Source organism: Chlorocebus sabaeus, chromosome 17, assembly GCF_047675955.1.
Source record: "Chlorocebus sabaeus isolate Y175 chromosome 17, mChlSab1.0.hap1, whole genome shotgun sequence".
NCBI lineage: Eukaryota > Metazoa > Chordata > Mammalia > Primates > Cercopithecidae > Chlorocebus > Chlorocebus sabaeus.
Genome location: NC_132920.1, coordinates 69,505,590 through 69,525,753, shown reverse-complemented (window position 1 = coordinate 69,525,753; position 20,164 = coordinate 69,505,590). Strand labels below are relative to the sequence as shown.

Sequence of the window (20,164 nt, the reverse complement as noted above, 5' to 3'; positions counted from 1 at the left end):
CTTGCTAAATGTTATACTTTTTTCTCCTTGGCATCTAGCAAATTAAAACGGCACTCAAGTATACTTTGGGATTTGTTGTGATTTGTGCACTGCTTCTTTTAGTTGGGTAAGTCTTGGTTTTTTTTTTTTTTAACCATGAAATGGAAATAGAATTATTTGAAAAAATAATAAAAGGATCATTCAGAAAAATCTAGGAAAGAAAAAAAAAATGTAAAAAAAAAGAACAATCCACTCTCTGTATCTCCAAAGAACAATAGCCACAATTTAACAGTTTTGTCTATGTCGTTTCATCTAGACATTTTTATGTGCTTGAATGCATGCAGAGTGCACCTCCCTTCTTGCATGCACCCTACATGTTTTAGTTTTACACAAATGTGATTATATTTTATATAATTCTTGGTAATCTACTTCTTAACATATTGCAGGCATCTCTTCAGGATAGTAAGTGTAGATCCATCAATTTTGACTACATTGCATTTCCTTCTAAGGATACAAAAATATATTTAACTGATCTTCTAGTGATAACTGCTTAGACATTTATAATATTTCCCCATTATTATAAATAACACTTTGATGAAAATCCTTGTCTGTGCATCTTTTCAGATTTGACCCTGTCAGTCTTTAAATCTTTGTCAGTGAATTTCCTTTCTTAATTCTTCTTGTTTTTATACTTATATTAATAACATTTTGTTTATTTGTACATCTAAAATTTATCCTTGTTAATGGAAGACATTTATCTTTGTTAAAAATAGGTCATTAGTCTTTCTTTTTTTATGTTAGGAAATACATTAGGAATTAATAAATTTTTTGAAGTTTCTGTTTATAATTTAGTCTCAAAATTTTCAATACATAACTTTCCATAAATAAAAAATTACTTATTATATGTAACTTGTAATAGGAATAAAATTGTTGAGTAACTTTTTGTAGTTCCCAGAGTTCTTAGGATGCATGTGTTTTATAGTCAAGTCATATTTTCAATTCTTTTTACCTGCCTTGATGTGTCATGAAAAAGAGTACTTTTTGTAAGCACCTTTTTTAGTGGTTTTTCTATGTATTTTAGCTACCAAGTATATTTCTAAAGTATTTTTTTGGCTCTTTAAAGAAAGCTAAATATACTTATATTAATTTCCCTTGTTAACGTAGCTGTCCCTTGTACGTAAACCTGAATTATCTAGAGTGGAAATCAGCAAACTTTTCTTAAAGCATAGATAGTATTTTAGATTTACTGTCTGTATGGTCTCTGTGTCTCTTTTTTAGCTCAGAAGTAATCAGACAATACGTAAAGAACATGACTGTGTTCTAGAAAAACTTTATTTATAAACACAGGCAGCCAGTAGTGTGCCAACTCCTAATTTAGAACATGAATGAGAATCACCAATAAAACTACAAATCTTTGCAACAGTCAGAATAAAAGAGTAGTGAATTAAAGATTATTAGCGTTTCAGCCGTCTAGGACAGTGTTCTTCTCATTACCATATGTAAATGTTTGAATGAGGTGTGCATTTAGGTTAAGTGATTGACAAAAGGTCTTGAAATATTTTTGAAGTTGGCATATTCAGAGTTTCTTTTGAGATAAAACTAGATAATTTTATGGCAAAGCCGTGATCTAGATTTAACTGATTCGTGTAGCTCATACGTTTTTGGAACACTTATGTGTTGGATGCTATGCTAGATCTTTGGGCTAAAGATAGAGGACCATGGTCTCTGTCCTCTAGGTGTACGTTGTGGAGGCATGCAGATTCATACCTTGAATTACAGTGTTTAAGTGCTCTGATAGGAGATACATACCAGATGTTGATGGTAGAGGAGCAGGTTCTTACTCTGCCTTGAAGAATCAGGAGATCTAAGAGGAAGTAATATTTGAGTTGAGATTTGAAGGTATGGGAATTGATCAGCTGACTTGGCAAATAAAAAAGATGAATAACATGTATATTGTTTTCGTCTGCTTTGGCTGCCATAACAAAGTATCATAGACTGGGTGGCTTAAATAACAGTCATTTATTTTCTCATGGTTCTGGAGGCTAGAAGTCTATGTTAAGGTTGTTGGCAAGTTTGGTTTCTGGTGAGAGTTGTCTTCCTGGCTTATAGAAGGCCACCTTCTTGCTCTGTCTTCATGTGGCCTTTCCTTTGTGCTTGCAGAGGGAGAAGGGGAGGGGGAGAGTGAGAGGGTGCAGGAGAGAGGAGAAGCACTCTCTGGTGTCTCTTCCTCTTCTTATAAGGACACCGATGCCATGGGATAATTAGAGCCCCACCCTTTTGACTTCATTTAACCCTAATTCCCTTGCTAAAGGACCTGTATCCAAATACCATTACATTGGGAGTTAGGGCTTCAACATAGGGATTTTCTTTTTTCTTTTTTTTTGGAGAGTTGAGTACAGGGGATTTTATTGATAGTACATGACAAAGTGGTACTCCCTAGGTTCCTCCTTCTTCAGGGGGTCTGGCATGGAAACTGTGACCAGGGGAGATTCTCAGTGTGGTGGGGGACTGAGTGCGGCAGGGACTCCCCATCAGCTGAGGGCCTCTCTCTCCCTGTTGTGCTCTTGCTGGAGCTGGTGATCCAGGGGCCCTTACCCCTTGGAAGCCAGGTGGAACATGAGTTCCACCACCCTGTTGCTGTAGCCAAATTCGTTGTCATACCAGAAAACGAGTTTGAAAAAGTAGTTGTTGAAGGCAGGCCAGCCCAGCATCGAAGGTGAAAGAGTATCACTAGTAAAGTTGGAAGAGACAACCTGTTGCTGAGGGTAGTCGAGAATGCCTTTGAGGGGACCCTCCAATGCCTGCTTTACCATCTTCTTTATGTCATCATATTTGGGACGTTTCTCCAGATGGCACATCAAGTCCACAACCAACACATTGGCAGTGGGGACATGGAAAGTTATGCCAGTAAGCTTCCTGTAGCTCAGGGATGACCTTGCCCACAGCCTTGGCAACACAGGTAGAGGCAGGGTTGATGTTCTGGAGAGCCTCACAGCTGTCACACCACAGTTTCCCAAAGGGACCATTCATGGTCTTCTGAGTGCCAATGATGGCTTGAACTGTGGTCATTAGTCCCTCCATGATGCCACAGTTGTCCATGGTGACGAAGCAGTTCATAGTGCGGGAGGCATTGCTGACCATCTTTATGCCATTTTTGTACTTCTCATGGTTCAGGCCCATCACATGGGGGTATCAGCAGAAGGCGCAGAGATGAGGATCCTTTTGTCTCCCTGCTCTAAGAGAATCTCAGCCTTCTTCATGGTAGTAAAGATGCTGGTAGACTTCACAACATTATCAGCGCCCAAATCACCCCATTTAATTTTGGTGAAATCTTGCACCTGTAAGAAGAGGGTGATGGGATTTCCATTGACGACAAGCTTCCAGTTCTCAGCCTTGACAGTGCCCTACAACTTGCCATGGGTGGAGTCATGTTGGAACATTTAGGCCATATAGTTAAGGTCACTGAGGGGTCAGTGATGGCAACAATATTCCCTTTGCCAGGGTTAAAGGGAGCTCTGGTGACCAGGCACCACTATGACCAAATCCATTCACTCTGCCCTTCACTTCCACTATGATGTCTCAGTGATGTGGCTGGTGCTGCTGCAAAGATGAGGTTCTCTATAGAGTGGAGGAGCAGAGAGCCAGCAACATATGAATTTTTAGGGAGCACAATTCAGTCTATAAAATATTTTAACTGGGAGGCTGAGGTTAGCATGGAGTGTTTGAAGAATGACATAAAAAGTATGATGTGAATTTAGATTTCCCCTCCCCTCAAAAAAAGAAGGGTAGTGTGATGTTTCAAGTGTTCCTGTGGGCAAGTGACAGGATATGACATTAGCCAGGTAAGTAGACTCTGGGTCTTACATGCCATATTTAAGAAATTTTTAATTTTGTCCTACTGAGTAATTGAAAGACAGTGAAGGTGTGTATATATTTGTGTACATGAATGCATGAAAATAAATATATATGACTTTACTTTAAGAGTTACAGCACTGTGGGCCGGGCATGGTGACTCCTGCATGTAATCCCAGCACTTTGGGAGGTCGAGGCAGGTGGATCACGAGGTCAAGAGATCGAGACCATGCTGGCCAACATAGTGAATTCTACTAAAAATACAAAAATTAGCTGGCCATAGTGGTGTGCACCTGTAATCCTAGCTACTTGGGAGGCTAAGGCAGGAGAACAGCTTGAATCTGGGAGGCGGAGGTTGCTGTGAGCTGAGATTGAGCCACTGCACTCCATCCTGGCAACAGGGTGACACTCCGTCTCAAAAAAAAAAAAGTTACAGCACTGTGGAGGATGCATTGCAAGAGGATTTTGGGTGTTGGGTTGGAGAAGTGGTATGTAAATAGTAGGTAGGAAGATCAGTTAAGTAGCCATTATGTAAGTTCAGGTGAGCTTTGGAACTACAGTGGTTACCAAGAGAACAGAGAGGAAGAAACAGAAGCTATTTGGAAGATAAATATGAATTGACTTGGTGATGGAGTGTAAGAAGTGAACATCTTATTTTCAGTTCTGCTGAATTCATCATTTCCATTTCATATCTACTGAAATTCATTAGCTTTTTCTTTGTCTCTTTCTGAAGAGATAATGTGTGTTAAGCTAATTCAGTGAATCAGATTGGGTAGAAAATATTTTTACTAAGCAGTTTTTTAGTTTTATTATTTTCAAGGGCATGAGGGAAAAGTGTTGTCTTACTAGACTCTAGTTTGTATTTTAATCCATTTATGCCAGAGGTTGCAAATTTTTTTAGTGAAAAATCAGACCTTGGTGATGACCTTGAGCAGTGAAATATAAATAACTCCCACAAGCTTAATATTCCAATAATGGAACGCTAGGCATAAATGGCTTAATCTAATACTTTGTGTTTTTGGAAGCTGAGGTGCTCTGTATACTTTTTTTTTTTTCTAGAAGGGCTGAAATTTTAAAAGTATGTGAACCTTTCTACCACACAAATCCCGTTGTATACTAACTCTTGGTCACTTTAATGTCATCACCATTTCATTTAGTGTACTAAATACCTGATAATCTTAACTGCTGTTTCTTTCCTCAGAACTGATGTATTTGTATTATAACTTTGACTTCAGTTGCCTTCTCATCTGTTGGTAGGCATTTCTTTTTCTTTATAGATCTTTGTCTGTGGGGCTGCTATTTGGCTAATGAACAGTGGTTTGTTCTTTCTGGTGGTTAAAAGGTCGACATGCTTTTATACCAGTCAGGTGCTGCTCTGCCCTCTGGGTCTTCTTACCCTACATCAGTTCCATTGGAAAAGGAAAGCCTGGTTCGTCAACGTCCTGCAGAATTAAGGCCAGGGTCTGTGTTGATTAATTAGTGCCTTTGCCATATTTTGAGTTTAACTTATGGATGTTTTCTTAGTTTATGTGAAAATATTTTAGGTCTGTTTTTTAGATTATAAAATCCTGGTGGTAAAGTGATTTAGGAACCTGCTTTGAATTTGTGCTTTCGTTTATACCTACAATACTAAGTGCTCAAATGTTAACTCTCTGATGGATGCTTTCGAAGTATTTTCGTGAAGTCATTCTGATAGTAGTGTGGGTCACTTAGTCTTTTTAGGTTTTTTTGGTTATATAAGGTTCCCTCTGGTGTTACTCTTTTTTGAATATTTGAACTACTAGATAATTCTGCTCAGGAGTTGAACGTGTGTCATCAAGAGCAAGGGTTAATTAATTTTCTTCTCTTTCTGTACAGTATCTTTGATTACCTAAAACTGACATATTGAGTTTTAGAATATTGCATATTGAGCCCTATGAGTATGAATGCTATTTTTAGATATCCTAATACATATTTCTTTTTTAATAGTACGATAGGTGGTATTTTTGTACAACATAGAAATTTTTGTTTTCCCACTCTCACAGATTGGTTATTCCCAACTAACAAGTTCAGAACATACTTTCTGGGATATCCAGAACAAACTCTGTTCAAATAAAGGAATATCATATAGGTAGTTTTTTCTTGCTTAGTTTATATTTGTGTTATGGATGTATGATATACAAAAATGTTATAGTTTTATTTCTTGATTCCACACCTCTGCTCTTTGTTTGATTTCATACCTCGGTCAACAAATAATAAACTTTCTGCATTTATTCCTCTATGCCTGCGAGTAAGCACCTTTTTTTTCTAAAAGTGGGGAGAAATAAGTCTCGAGGATTAAGAAGAATATAGTAAACTGAAGTCAATGCAGATTGTTAGAAATTTAACCTCCTGACATACTGTGCCCAGTCATCTTTAAAATAAGAGTTATCAGTAGCAATAGGAAATAGGGATTCTTTTTTTCTTTTTTTTCACTTCCTACTCCTGTGTGTTCCTACCTATATACAACCTAAGGGATACCCAGCTCTTTACCTTAATCTCTTGATTATCTTCTTGTTATTGGTATGGGCTAGTTAATAAAGTGAACATTTATTTATTCTACCTTTTCCCGGTCTAAGATCATAGAGCAGGTCCTAGGATGCTAGCTATCTCTATTATTTCTACAGTTCCTCTTCACCTGTGGGTTGAAAAACAAATAGTTTTGAAACTACTTTCATTGTGTCTGTTGGATAGAATCTTGAAAGATATATTAATAGAAAAATACTAATAAAAAAGTGCCACTTCCAATTCCACAGTGAGACATTTACTGTTTATTCTAATATATTTCTTTTCTTAAATAATTGCATATATTTACATTCTGCTTTACTGATTTAATACAGATGTCCTTAACCTTTTTTGTGGATTGTTTTGATCGTCTAAAACCTATGGTCCATTCTCAAAATATTATATATTTATTTTTTGTTTTTTCCCAGCTTTATTAAAGTATAATAAAGTATTTTAAGTGCAGAAAACATACGGGATTACAAGGGAAATTTTACTGAATGCAGTAATACAACTATTAAAACAAATTTGCAATGAAGTAAATGCATAGGTATTTAACTCTTCACTCCCCTCTGTGCATAGTACAGATTTTATTTATTTATTGTTTTGGAGAAAAATAATTTGAGTTTCAAACTATCTAATTTAACATTTTATCTTTAAAGCTATTAAAACAATTATTTTCTCTTTTGTAGTGCCTTTGTTCCATTGAATGTTCCCAATAACAAAAATTCTACAGAGTGGGAAAAAGTGAAGTTCCTATTTGAAGAACTTGGAAGTAGTCGTAAGTATCGTTTTTTTTTTTAAAAAAAAAAACATAGTAATTTATATTTCCTGATACTTCAAACTTTTGAGAAGCAGTCTATTTGTATTTTATTAAGAATTTAACCCCAGCTGGGTGTGATGGCTCGTGCCTGTAATCCCAGCACTTTGGGAGGCTGAGGGGTTGGGGGTGGATCACAAGGTTAGGAGTTTGAGACCAGCTTGGCCAACGTGGCCAAACCCCGTCTCTACTAAAAATACAAAAATTAGCTGTGTGCAGTGGCAGGTGCCTGTAATCCCAGCTGCTCGGGAGGCTGAGGCAGGAGAATCTCTTGAACCCAGGAGGTGGAGGTTGCAGTGAGCTGAGATTGCGCCATTGCGTTCCAGCCTGGGGGACGGAGCAAGGCAGTGTGAGGCTTTGTCTCAAAAAAAAAAAAATTTAACTCCAGTTTTTCTAACTCGTTGTTTTGAACCTAATGCTAGACAAATTAGAAGTATTGCGTTCTTAAGGTTTGCTTTTAGCCTTCTACCTATTACGTAGCTATTTTCTTGACTCTTTGACAAATTAGAAGTATTGCTTTCTTAAGGTTTGCTTTTAGCCTTCTAGCTATTACGTAGCTATTTTCTTGACTTCTTCATAAAATTACCATATTGAAAGAAAATTTAATCTTTTCTTTGAAGTATTTTAGCCGTGAGGCTCTTATAATTTCTAATTCACTTAGGATAATATAAAATAATATGTTAAAGAAATATACTGGGTATATTAGGTTTCATTTTTAATTTTTAATTAGTAAGAGAGAACCTTTATGTTTTTGTTTGAGATTAAATCATCTTTTATATAAAATATAAATTACAGAGGTTTTATATGAATTAAATACTGTTTTATAAATTTGCCTCATCAAAATATTTTGGCATGGCTTTTCTAGAAGTTTTCCTTAACTTACTCTGTGTGACCTAGGTTTTTACAGAAAAAAAAAAAGGCTCATGAGTTAGATTAAGAAAGTTGCTTAATCATTGAAAAAATAACTTTGGCGTTAGAAAGTGATGTTAAAATACTGTGTATCATAGTAAAAATTCCTTGTGCATTTGAACATAGCAACCTTATTTTTAAAGATACCTAGTGTACTTATTTCTATTAATATTATGCAGAAAAATTGCTTTTTTGACTATTCTAATAGGTACTGTATATTCTTTGATCAGCACTTCTTTCTTTTTACCCAGGTACAATACTAAACAATGATTAAATTAAGTCTTGCAGTCTGCTATATGAGTTCTTAATTTTCTTGATTTCCACTTAAGATCTCATGTTGTACATTGTGATTCATTAATATCTTACTGATACCAGCAAGAATAAGGGTAGCAGGCCTGGCATCTACTAATACTGAATCGTCAGATTTATATACCTTGATTCTATCGCTGATAAATTAATGGCTTCTTTTCTTGGAGTTAACTCCTTTAGATATCTTGAGTAACTACTCTTCTATCCTAAACATTATTTCATAAGTTATACTTTGAGTATTAGTATAACTTGAATTGGTGATTAGATAGGTAGCATTATTCTGTTTTTTTGTAATTCCATTCTCTTTAGTCTTTTTTTTTTGGTCTCCAATGTTAAACACCATATTCTAGTATACATGTTACTTATCACTGTAGATCAGCTGTGTAAGTCCAAAACAGTTACCCAACTATTCTTAAATTTTAGTCCTTTCGTCTCTCATCCCGCCTCCTTGCATTGCATTTTTCAGGCATCAAGGGTATAAACCTTTTTATTGATTGATTGATTGATTGATTGATTGAGATGGAGTCTTGCTCTGTCACCCAGGCTAGAGTACAGTGACGTGATCTTGGCTCACTACAACCTCTGCCTCCCTGTTTCAAGTGGTTCTTCTGCCTCAACCTCCTGAGTAGCCGCCACCATGCTCAGCTAATTTTTGTATTTTTAGTAGAGATGGGGTTTCACTATATTGGCCAGGCTTGTCTCGAACTCCTGACGTTGTAATCTGCCCACCTTGGCCTCCCAAAGTTCTGGCATTACAGACATGAGTCACTGCACCTGGCCTATATAACCTTTTTTAAGAAAATGCTTTATATGTAGTAAAATGCATGGATCTCATGATACATGTATACAGTCATTGTAACCGATTGCAGTTAAGGTATAGAACACATCCATCACTCCAGCAATTTTTTTGCAGTATGCCGTTCAGTTAATATCATCTCCCAGGAGAGGCACCATTGTTACAATTTCTGCCACTGTATATTAGTTGTATTAGTTTTGCTTTTTTTGAATATTGTAAGTGGAATTCTGATTCCATTTATTAATGATTCTTTTTTGTGTATGCCTGACATTTTTCATGAAATAATGTTTTAAAATTCATTTGTATTAGTAGTTCCTTTTTATTGCAGCAGAGTAATGCATTTTGTGACTATACTACAACTTGTTTACAATAGGATTTATTATATCATAAAGATGTATATGCCCAGATCAAAGACCCCGTAACATATAAAGAGAATGCATCTTCAAGTATCTTCAGCACATGTTTTTATTCATCTTTTACCCAAATGGGAATAATTAATAATGATCAATTTTGAGTTATTTGGTTCAGATGATTTTGACTATTAGTAATATTAACATTTTGATTGGCCAAATATGTCAACGTGTCTATTTTATCATTTCTAAGGCACATAATTTTTCAGATTTTTGCATCTCTGGGAGATATATTTTACAAGTGATAGTACCTTAAAATTATTATCAGCCAGATGTCAGACCCTCCTAGTTGTATGAACACGTTCTGTTGATACTTCTGGTATGATCAATAAAGTAACAGCATCAAAATGTCTTTGATTTGATAAAAAGTAGTTTTAAAAAATTAAGGCTTAAAAATTTGCCTTGCATGATTGTGAATTTGTTGATAATATGCTCTCTCTATGTGTTATATAAAACTGAGACATGAGTTTTAAGATGATAGATCATTATAATTTTATTAGTACTCATGAAAGATTAGTGTTAATACATTGAATTAATCAAAACCTTGTATTTGGTTCCACAGGACTTGCATTTAAACTCGATCAATACAGGCCTAATAGGACCTGTTTTAAAACTGGAAAAAGTATTGCTCCTACCTAAGAATATTCAAATTTGCATAGTGTTTTATTACATAATTTGATATATTTATGTGAAAGTGTCATTCCTGCCCCTCACTCTTTGACGTTCCTTTAGAAAATTTCCTAAATGCAACTAGTTAGCATAGTATTTTGTGTGTGTGTGTGTGTGTGTGTATTTTTGAATCTATTTTCTAGTTGTGTTTGCTTTTATTTTTCTGCCAAGTGGGCAAGCTTCTCCTTTCAAGTTAAAAAGTGAAATAAACTCTTTAATTAAGATTTTAGTTTTTGACTGTCTATTAAGAACTGATTTGAAAATTAAGAACAAAGAAACTGAAAGTCTCAAGACTGAGTGAGGGGAGAGGGGAGAAAGAGTCAAGGTCAGTAGCTTTCCTATGAAATGTTATTTCTCAGGGTCTGCCATTAAGAAAGGCCATGTGATCTTTTTAATCACCTTTTGAACATCTGGTATTTTACTGATCTCTTTTTCGGCCCAATAATTAGCCAGTAATTTTCCTCTTAATTTTAAGAGGTGAAGGAAAGAAAATCTCCGCTAGTCTGAAAGATTTTTTACAAATCAATTTTTAAAGAGTCCTTTAGAAACTCTTTTCTCCACTTGGAGTTAGCACTTCAAGAATACGGTAATACATAGTGGTTTTTATTTTTTCAAAATATGTAAGCCGCTCAACTTTCTATGTTGATTTGCCAAATATAAGTATTTGAGTAGTGTATATGTACATTTTTAACAGTTTTTCTTTCTTCACAGATGGTTTAGCTGCGTTGTCATTTTCTATCAGTTCTCTGACCTTGATCGGAATGTTGGCAGCTATAACTTACACAGTAAGTGAAATGGGGATAATTGAGTTAAAATTGCCTTATAAAGCAATTTTTTTACCTTAGTAATTTATTAAACTTTATTGTTTTCCTTTATAATATTTTGATTCTTTTTCAATTTTTCTTCAGTTTTCTTTACTTAAGGGTAAATTTTAACTACTTAGTCATCATTTTAGCTGTATTTGTGCAATGTAATAATCAAGTTTTATAACTTACGAACCTTGAAGGTGATTATATACTGTTATAATCTACGCTTATAAATCCATATAATAGATTTATAATATCTGATATGCTTATAAATCTATAGGCATATAGATTTATAAGCATATTAATACATTTATAATATGAGCATGTATAATATAAGCATATTAATAGATTTATAAGCATGCTTATAAATCTATATGCATCTATAAGCATATAGATTTATAAGCATATTAATAGATTTATAAGCATATTCGAACTCTGAACCATAGACCATATCTATTACTGATTTTGCAGATTTACTCTACTTGGGAATATAGGGCTTTTAAAATCAGATATTTTATATAACTTGACACTTCTCTTGTATATGAAATCTATTCTTATACTCTCAGACTTTTTTTTCCCTTCAGTCTTGCTGGAAGTGGTAAGGTGTGATTTATAAATGACTGACCAAGTTGTATACAGACTTCTCTTTGAGTCTTTTGTTCACATTATAGATAAAAAGCTAGTAATAAATGCTTCTTTATTACCTATCTTGAGAGTTGTATAAACAGCGTTAATATTATCTGGAACCTTTCAGATTAATGAAGTTTATGTGGAAGCACTCTTAATTCTTGCAAAGATGAAAATTCTGGTTACAAAGGAAACTTTTTTGGGTATTTTCTTAAGATGTCTTCTGTAGACATAAAGGAAATGGCTATTACTGTAAGAACAGAATCTAGTTTTGTCGCATGATCATTCACGTGCCGTAATGTATAATAAAAGAACCCCAAAAGACATACATTTCAGTGTCTTACAGGTGCTTATTTGGGTACTCAGTTTTATTATTCATTGACATTTTTGTGTTTTTATGTGATACCACGTAAGGAATTTGCCATCTAATATCAGTGGGTAATTATTCTTCTGTCTCACAGAATGTACAGTATAGTAGTTATCTTTTAAGAAGTAGTCACAAGTTAATAACAAATTAGGAATTAGACCTGGATTCTAATTGCTATTATTCTGTGACTGATCTGTTATGCTAATCTTGGGTTTGTCCTTTAACCTTTCTGGATCAGTGTCTTCCCTATTAAATGGAAATAGAAAATGTTCCACAGGGATTTTTGAAGGTCAGATGATACTATTTGTAAAAGTGCTTTGAAACCTATAGAGAAATGAGGATATAGCAATCAAACATTAGTCAGGAGAAAAAAAATAGAGAGAAATTCAATATGTAATGTCAATGTCAAGAACTATGAAGGGCCTATGATATTTACCCTACTTGTAACCTGCCAGTTTTATGAATGGCAACTGAAGATGTAAGACTTCTGCTCATAGCAATAGCAGTAGCCATAGGATCAGCGTTTTTTTTGTATTGGTTTCCCGAGTCCCAGTTCCCCTAGGGCAATGGGGAGAGAACTAGATGAGACCTGCACATAATTGAGTGCGTTGTAGAAGAGGAACCCTGAGCTTAGGGAAGCTGAATCTTTTATAATGGATGGTGAGCATGCCTGTCCTTTGCTGCAGGGAAAGATATTTTGTGTATCTACCAAGACTATTTGCTATACAAAGATCTTTGAAAAGATAGTACAGAAAAAAAAAAGTGGTGGGTCGGGTGGGGGGGGCTCAGTTAGCTCCTGGCTTGCAAAATATGCAGAAATGAAAGATGCACAGAGACATGTCTCCCAGTGGTCAGTTGGTAGATACTATGAGGAAAAATAAGGCAGCATAAGGAGATAGACAGTAGTAGAGGCTGAGACTACTGTAAAGATCAGGAATAGTTTCTAACATCTGAACAGAGACCTGAATGAAGTGAAAGTAAGTCATGACAGAAGAGTAAGAGTGAGGATCCTGAGGTGGGCATGTACGTGCTATATTCAGATACTAGCAAGGAGGCAAAGCTATTGTGGCTGGAATTCAGTTGACAAGGGGGAGTAGTAAAAGTTTCATTGAGAGGTAACAAGAGGCCATGTCATGTGAGCTTTATAGTCCGCAGTTAGGGTTTTGAATTTTATGCTGATTGAGAATAGAAACCACTGTAAGTTTTTAAATGGAAAAGTCATGGGCTCTGACAAACATTTTAACAGTACTACTCTGGTGGCTCTGAATTAAATAAGCTATGAGGGTAGCAAGTGGGAGTGGAGAAAGTAAGTTGTTCTTAAAACTATTTCAAAGAGAGCTTCTTTGTAGGAATGATATTATTGGAAAGAAATATTTTAAACTATTTTATATTTAACTGGAAACTTTGAAAATTATTTAAATCAATTGAACCAACATAATATTCATACTGAATTAGTTAAGCTATCCTTAAAAGAGCTTCAGTTTTCTAGAATACAGCAGGTCCTCAATAACATTTTTTTTTTCATGTTGTTTTCTTATAATGTTGGTGTGAAAAAAGATGAGTTTCTGGCTAGGGCCACCGTGTGGAGTTTGCACGTTGTTTCCATGTCTGCGTGGGTTTTCTCTGGGTACTCTGGTTTCCTCCCACATTCCCAAGATGTGCACATTAGATGAATTGGTATGTCTGAAATTGTGCCAGTAGGAGTTAGTGTAGGTGTGTGTGAGTGTACCCTGCAGTTGGAATGGCATCCTGTCCAGTGTTGGTTCTTGCCTTGCAACCTGAACTGGTGGATAGGCTTCCAGCCACCCGTGACCCTGAACTAAGAATAAGTGGGTTGAAAAATGAATGAATAAATGAATGCAAATTATTGTATAATAAAAATTCATAAAGTATACTACACACAAGTGCATAACAATAATTGTAATACAAAAACGTTCAGCTAGCCCAACATTGTTGTTTGTTTTTGTTTTTGAACTGTGTGGTGGTAGGAGGTGCTCTTTATAATTTTCACTTTGCAAACATTTATTCCTTAATTTAACCCACTATGACCACAGCCATCGTCACTCACTGATTCACCAAGTTGAGTATTTTGTTTTTATTGATCTTTCCTAAATGTATGTAGAGCTTACATTTATTTCAGTATTTAATATTAGATACTTTATTGATTTAGAAGTTTATTTAGAATCTTTATTTAGAAGTTTGATGATGTTCTTGTGACCAGAAATATGCCGTAGGAAGTTAGCTCTTGTTTACATCAATTAGTCTGTAGTAAAATTGGTTTTGTTGCCAGGCGCAGTGACTCATGCCTGTAATTCCAGCACTTTGGGAGGCTGAGTTGGGCGGATCACCTGAGGTCAGGAGTTTGAGACCAGCCTGGCCAACATGGTGAAACCCCATCTCTACTAAAAATACAAAAATTAGCTGGGCTTAGTGGTGGGCTCCTGTAATCCCAGCTACTCGGGAGACTGAGGCAGGAGAATCGCTTGAACTTGGAAGGCAGAGGTTACAGTGAGCCGAGATTGCGCCATTTCACTCCAGCCTGGGTGACAAGAGCGAGACTCCGTCTCACCAAAAAAAAAAAAAGAAATTGGTTTGTTATACATCATTTCACTTAAAGTCACAGTTTCTGAGAATCCATTGATGACATTATGTGATACTTTACTGTATAGAGGGCTGGGCTGAAGGATATTGATAAAACAACCAGAGGACCTTATAATGATGGGATTGAGGGTGGGAACCAGGAACACATAAAAGAGTTTGCTAAATAGGTAGAGAGGGCCCACTTAAGGCCTAAGGCCAAGGGAGAGATTCCAGTGTAACAGCCTGCTAAGATCCAACTTCCCAGCAGTTATTTGTTTTCTTTAAGCAGCATAAACAATAAAATTAAAATAATTGGTGTGGAGAGGCTGAAATGTGGATCCATGGGTCTCCTGACCTACTTTCCCATCTAAATTTCTTCATCTTTATAGTGGTATAATATTTAAGTAATAAAGTAGTGAGGATTTAATTAAACAATCCACCAAGTCTTGGAATCTACTGGCCACTTAATAAATAGTCACTATTAGCTTAAACAGTTGAATATTCACAGTTTCATATGGTTCAAACTATAGTTCCCACCTCTTTCCTCTCTCACTGAAAATAAACCAAATGCAAAAAGCAGTTGTATTATGATCAGCGAGAATGTTCCTTATTCAAAGGTAAGTCAAAAGGCCTTCGTAATTGAATGGTGGTTAGTTGGGGTTGGGGAAGTGTGGATAGAGAGATAATATCTTTTGAATAGCACTACAGGTACTCAAAGCTCAGGCTTTGCTACCAAGCCATGATTTGACCAGTTTTAATACCTATGATATATAGAGGCAGGGGAAGAGGAAGGTAGATGATGCTCTGTTCAAGAGGGGCATCATGGTGTGTATAGCTGAGCTCCATTTGTGGGTGTGAGTTTGTTGAAAATCTACTACCTGATCCCAAGCTTCCCCATCTGTAAAAATGAGCCAATAATACCTACTGGAATTTTAGTAAAAATTCAGTGAAAACCAACAATTTATAGATATGTGGTTTTATTGTAGATAGATGGTTAAATAGTATAATTATCATACTTGCTTGTAGTTGGGATACAAAGTTTTCTCCTAACTTACCTTGGAAAAGCTTGAGAACTGGGCTTTTCTTGTGACAGCTTAAAAGAGGGTATAGAAAATATTCATGAGGAGTAGAAGACGTTTAATCTTAATTATTAAGTACCCAGAGTGGGAAATTAATACTTGAGTACTTTGACCCTACATATATGAAATGTAAAAATCGTGTTTCTTACAGAATTTGTAACTGAATTTTGTTTTGTATTGAGGCTAGAGAAGTTCTTTTATTTTATGTGTCAGTCAAGTGTGAATTTCTTAGTTATGTATTATTGTTTATTTTTGAAACTAGTTGATTATTTAAATTTTACTGATTCTGACTACTGTACCCTGTATTAATGAATGCCAAATAATTAGGCAGTGACTTTAGGAGAAGAAGGTCAAACAGCATATTAGTTTGCCTGTTATTTTAAGCTTACATTGAAAGGGAATTGATACTTATTAAATTTAAAAAAGTAAAACTTGTAGGCATGGATATATATGTAGATATTCTAATTTTTTGGTGCCACCAAGTGGGGAGATGTTGAATAATGATGTCTTCAGCAAGATGTATCATATAGACCAGTGAAGTGCCTATAGAAGCAGTGACTGCTAAATTATTCACTATATACCTTTATCCGTAAAACTTTAAATATGTCCACCAGGATATTTATGATTATAAATGCATATTTACATATTATTATGCTAACTTATGTACATTTAATGTAAAATATAAACTGATAGGTTACAGAAAATTAAAATGATAAAGATTCAAATATAGAAATAAAACATTTAATACTTTCTTATACCCATCAAATGTTGGTTTGCCTCCATGTCTTAGTTCAGGTCAGTACAACAGATGTACCATAGACTGGGTAACTCAAACAACAAACTTTTATTTCTCACGATTCTAGAGACTGGGAAGTACAACATCATCGTGTCTGGTGTCTGGTGAGGGCCCTCTTCCTTGATTTGCAGTTGGCTGTCTTCTCATTCTATGCTCATATGATAAAGAGCAGGAAGAGAAAGGAAGCAAGCTCTATTGTGACCCTTCTTATAAGGGCATTAGTCTTATTTATAAGGGATCCACCCTCATGACTCAATTAACTCTGGAAAACTCCACCTACAAATATCACACTGGGGATTAGATTTCAACATACGAATTTTAGGGGAAAACAAACATTCAGTTCATGTTACAACACCTTATGAACCACAACAGTGGTTCTCAATAATATTTTGAGAAAGAAATTCCCTTTAAAAGTCAAATTTCTCAGCCTATGTGATAGCACATTTCACTGAATGTATGCTACCGATTGTAAGGTGCACCATTATTTTATGTATCACTATAAGGAAAAATCTGACAATTTTTTCTTAATTATTTATAATCTTTGTTTTATATTTATTGAGTGAGATTTCTTGGATTTATCTGCATCCATAACACGGAAAATATGAAATGAAAGGCATTCCTAAAACTTTATATTTGGAGTGTGAGAATTCTAAATCACTTTTTGAATTGGTTATTGATGTTCATGTTTTACTATATGACACAGATGCTTTTTGACTTACAGTGGGGTTACATTCTGTTAAATCCATCATAAGTTGAAAATATTGTAAGTTTAAAAATTCACTTAATACACCTAAACCAATGAACATCATAGCTTAGTTTAGCCTATCTGAACACAGTATCTTAGTTTAGCCTATCTGAAACATGCTCAGAACACTTAACATTAGCCTACAGTTGCTCAAAATTATCTAACACCAAGCCTGTTTTACAATAAAATATCAAATGTTTTCTTATGTAAATTATTGACTACTGTACTGAAAGTAAAAAAGAATGGTCTTATACCATCACAAAGTATGAAAATCCTAAGTTGAATCATTGTGACATGGGAACCAACTGTATTGTCTTTTATTTTTATTGATACATAATAGGTGTACACATTTTCCAAGTACATGTGATAGTCTGAGACTTTCATATAATGTATGATGATCAGATCAGGGTAATTGGAATATCCATCACCTTAAACATTTATCTTTTCTTTATGCTAGGAATATCTGAATTATTTTCTTCTGGATATTTGGAAATATACAATACATTATTGTTGACTGTAGTCACCCTACTGATCTATCAAACACTAGGTCTTATTTTGTCTATTTAGCTGTACCCACGAATCAAGCCTCTCTTCATCTCCCCTCTGTACTCCCTACCCTTACTGGCCTCTCCTCTCTTAGTCGTTAGTTTTAGTCACTATGTTAGGTGAAATAAGCTGGGCTCAGAAAAACAAGTTTCACATGTTTTCACTTATACACAGAAGCTAAAAAAGTGTATTGTCTTTTGTGCTATCAAGAGAATTGATGTGCATCTTTTCTTGTGTGTTCTAGTCTTATCTCTGGGATTTTCTTTGAAACCACCAACACACCTATCCTGTAAATTTAAGATGTTTTGTTGTTTCTTGTTTTGCCATATAGAAGAAGGGAATCCTTTTGCATATACCTAAGCAGAAAAATGCAAAATAACTTCTGTTTTGGATATCTCCCTTTCTTAAGCTTATGAAGCACTTGACTGTTGCTTTGTAAGAAAATACAGAATTATGCCCATTGTTCTAATGAATATTTTTTCTTTACTATTGATGTTTCTTCATTCTTTCTCCTTACTTACACATTAACTTTTTGTTTTAATGTCAAATCATATTATCTTTTCAGACATAAGTGCCAATTAAACCCAATAATTGTACCCAGAATGCTTGTAATTCAACTGAAGTGACTGTAATGTAAGTTGCTGTGACCAAATTTGTAAATGTGCATGTAATGACAACTATGTCATGGCTTCTGCCTGGCCTTCAATAATATGATGCCTTCAATTTTTAGATGCATCCAAATTTCACTGATATTAAATGTAAGAAAATATATACATCTTAGACTCAGTGAAAACTTGAAAGTCTTGAGTACTTGTATTGTTTCATTAATCCTAATAACATGTACATCTTTGAATAATAGATTTCACAAATATGTAGAAGACACTTATTAAGTCTACAGGTAGTATTCAGCATTGACCATTTACTGTAATCTAAGGCCTGCAGAGTTGGAAACCATCATTCCAGATAAAGAAGAGAGATATGTAAAGAAAAGTGCCATTCTAAACTGAGCTGTGAAAGAAGGTATTAGGAATGTAGTTTGTATATATTATTTTAAAACATTTTAGTTTTCAAATAGAGTTGGTGATTTATTCTTGGAAGTCAAAGTAAATAAATTTGGTGACAATTATGGCCAACCTATTAATAGAAACATTTTAAACTATACAATCTCTTTAGTTTTCTGATTTTTTTTTTTTTTCTGGAAATTCACTAGAGGGCAGTAGTAAGTAATGAAAGTTTTGTGTTTCTGAAAAGTATAGCCTTTTTGTACATTTAAAAAAAAGTCTGAAGTGAAGTTCAAAAGATTGTTGTTTAAAGACCTTAAAAGTTATTATATTTTATATAAGGTCCTTGTCAAGCTTATCATAATCTAAATATTATAGTTAAATTCCTGATAATTACTGAAAATGCAATCCAAAAACAAGCTAAAAGCTTGGTAACCAAACGATGGCACCTTTCTTCTACTTGTTGTCTTTGGACAATTAAACATTTAAAAATAGTGTTTGTTCTGGTCTTATGTTACCACAAGTTGTTACCAGAAACTTTTTTATTTTACAAAATATTTTATATTAAGCTATTTAGAAATTCAGTTCAGCTCTTCTAGTAAGTATATCAATTCCATTTAAGGAAATAACTTTGTGTGAATTAAGAGCTCTCTCTTCCTAAAAGCTTACTGGTTAATTATTATCTTCTTGGAGAAATTATTTTGTTAATTTAATAAATTTTTGTTCTTGAAACAAAGGTAGGAGGAAAAAGAATTGGGACCCAGTCATTACATACCAAATAGTCTACTGTAGTTGTTACTAGTCTGGCCTAGAAATCTGTTCAGCCAAGTTTGGCAGATCTAGTGATAAAACAAATGTGCAGATGAATAATATTAAAATACCTATGCGTTATAATTGAGTTATAAGCAAGGGACATTTACAAGTCAGGGAAGGTTTCTCAGACATATTGTAATTAAGCCGAGACCTGAAGGGCATTAACAGTTGTTAATGAAATAAGATGAGAAGGTGGGCATTCTAGATGATGGCACTACATGGAATAAAATGTGTCTGTTGGACACAGCCTAAAGTAGCATAAAAATTGTAGTGTTTTAAGAACAATGAAAAATTCAGAAGCATGAGATAAAGTTAACAAGTTGGTAAGCATCAGGTCATGAAGTGCTTTATATGCAAAATTACATTAATTAGAGTCTATTCCCAATACCAACTAGTAATTGTACCTTTCATAAAAAAAAAAGCAAAACAACTTTTTAAAACAATTTTATATGTTCATATACATATAGAGGTTGGGAACAAGTAGAATTGCTCTGGTTAAAGTAGCAGCAGATTCCTGCATGGCTAGCTGCCTTATCTTCT

The 20,164-nt window shown here is 34.7% G+C and overlaps 1 protein-coding gene across 1 annotated transcript in view; it reads left to right on the top strand.

The window, feature by feature from the left end:
• LMBRD1 (LMBR1 domain containing 1) overlaps positions 1-20,164 on the top strand; it is a 125,525-nt gene that overhangs the window by 44,876 nt on the left and 60,485 nt on the right. The window contains exons 5-7 of the mRNA XM_008013601.3: positions 39-106; positions 7,044-7,132; positions 10,976-11,049. Of these exons, the coding sequence (XP_008011792.1) occupies positions 39-106; positions 7,044-7,132; positions 10,976-11,049 (231 nt within the window). The remainder of the gene's footprint in view (positions 1-38; positions 107-7,043; positions 7,133-10,975; positions 11,050-20,164) is intronic.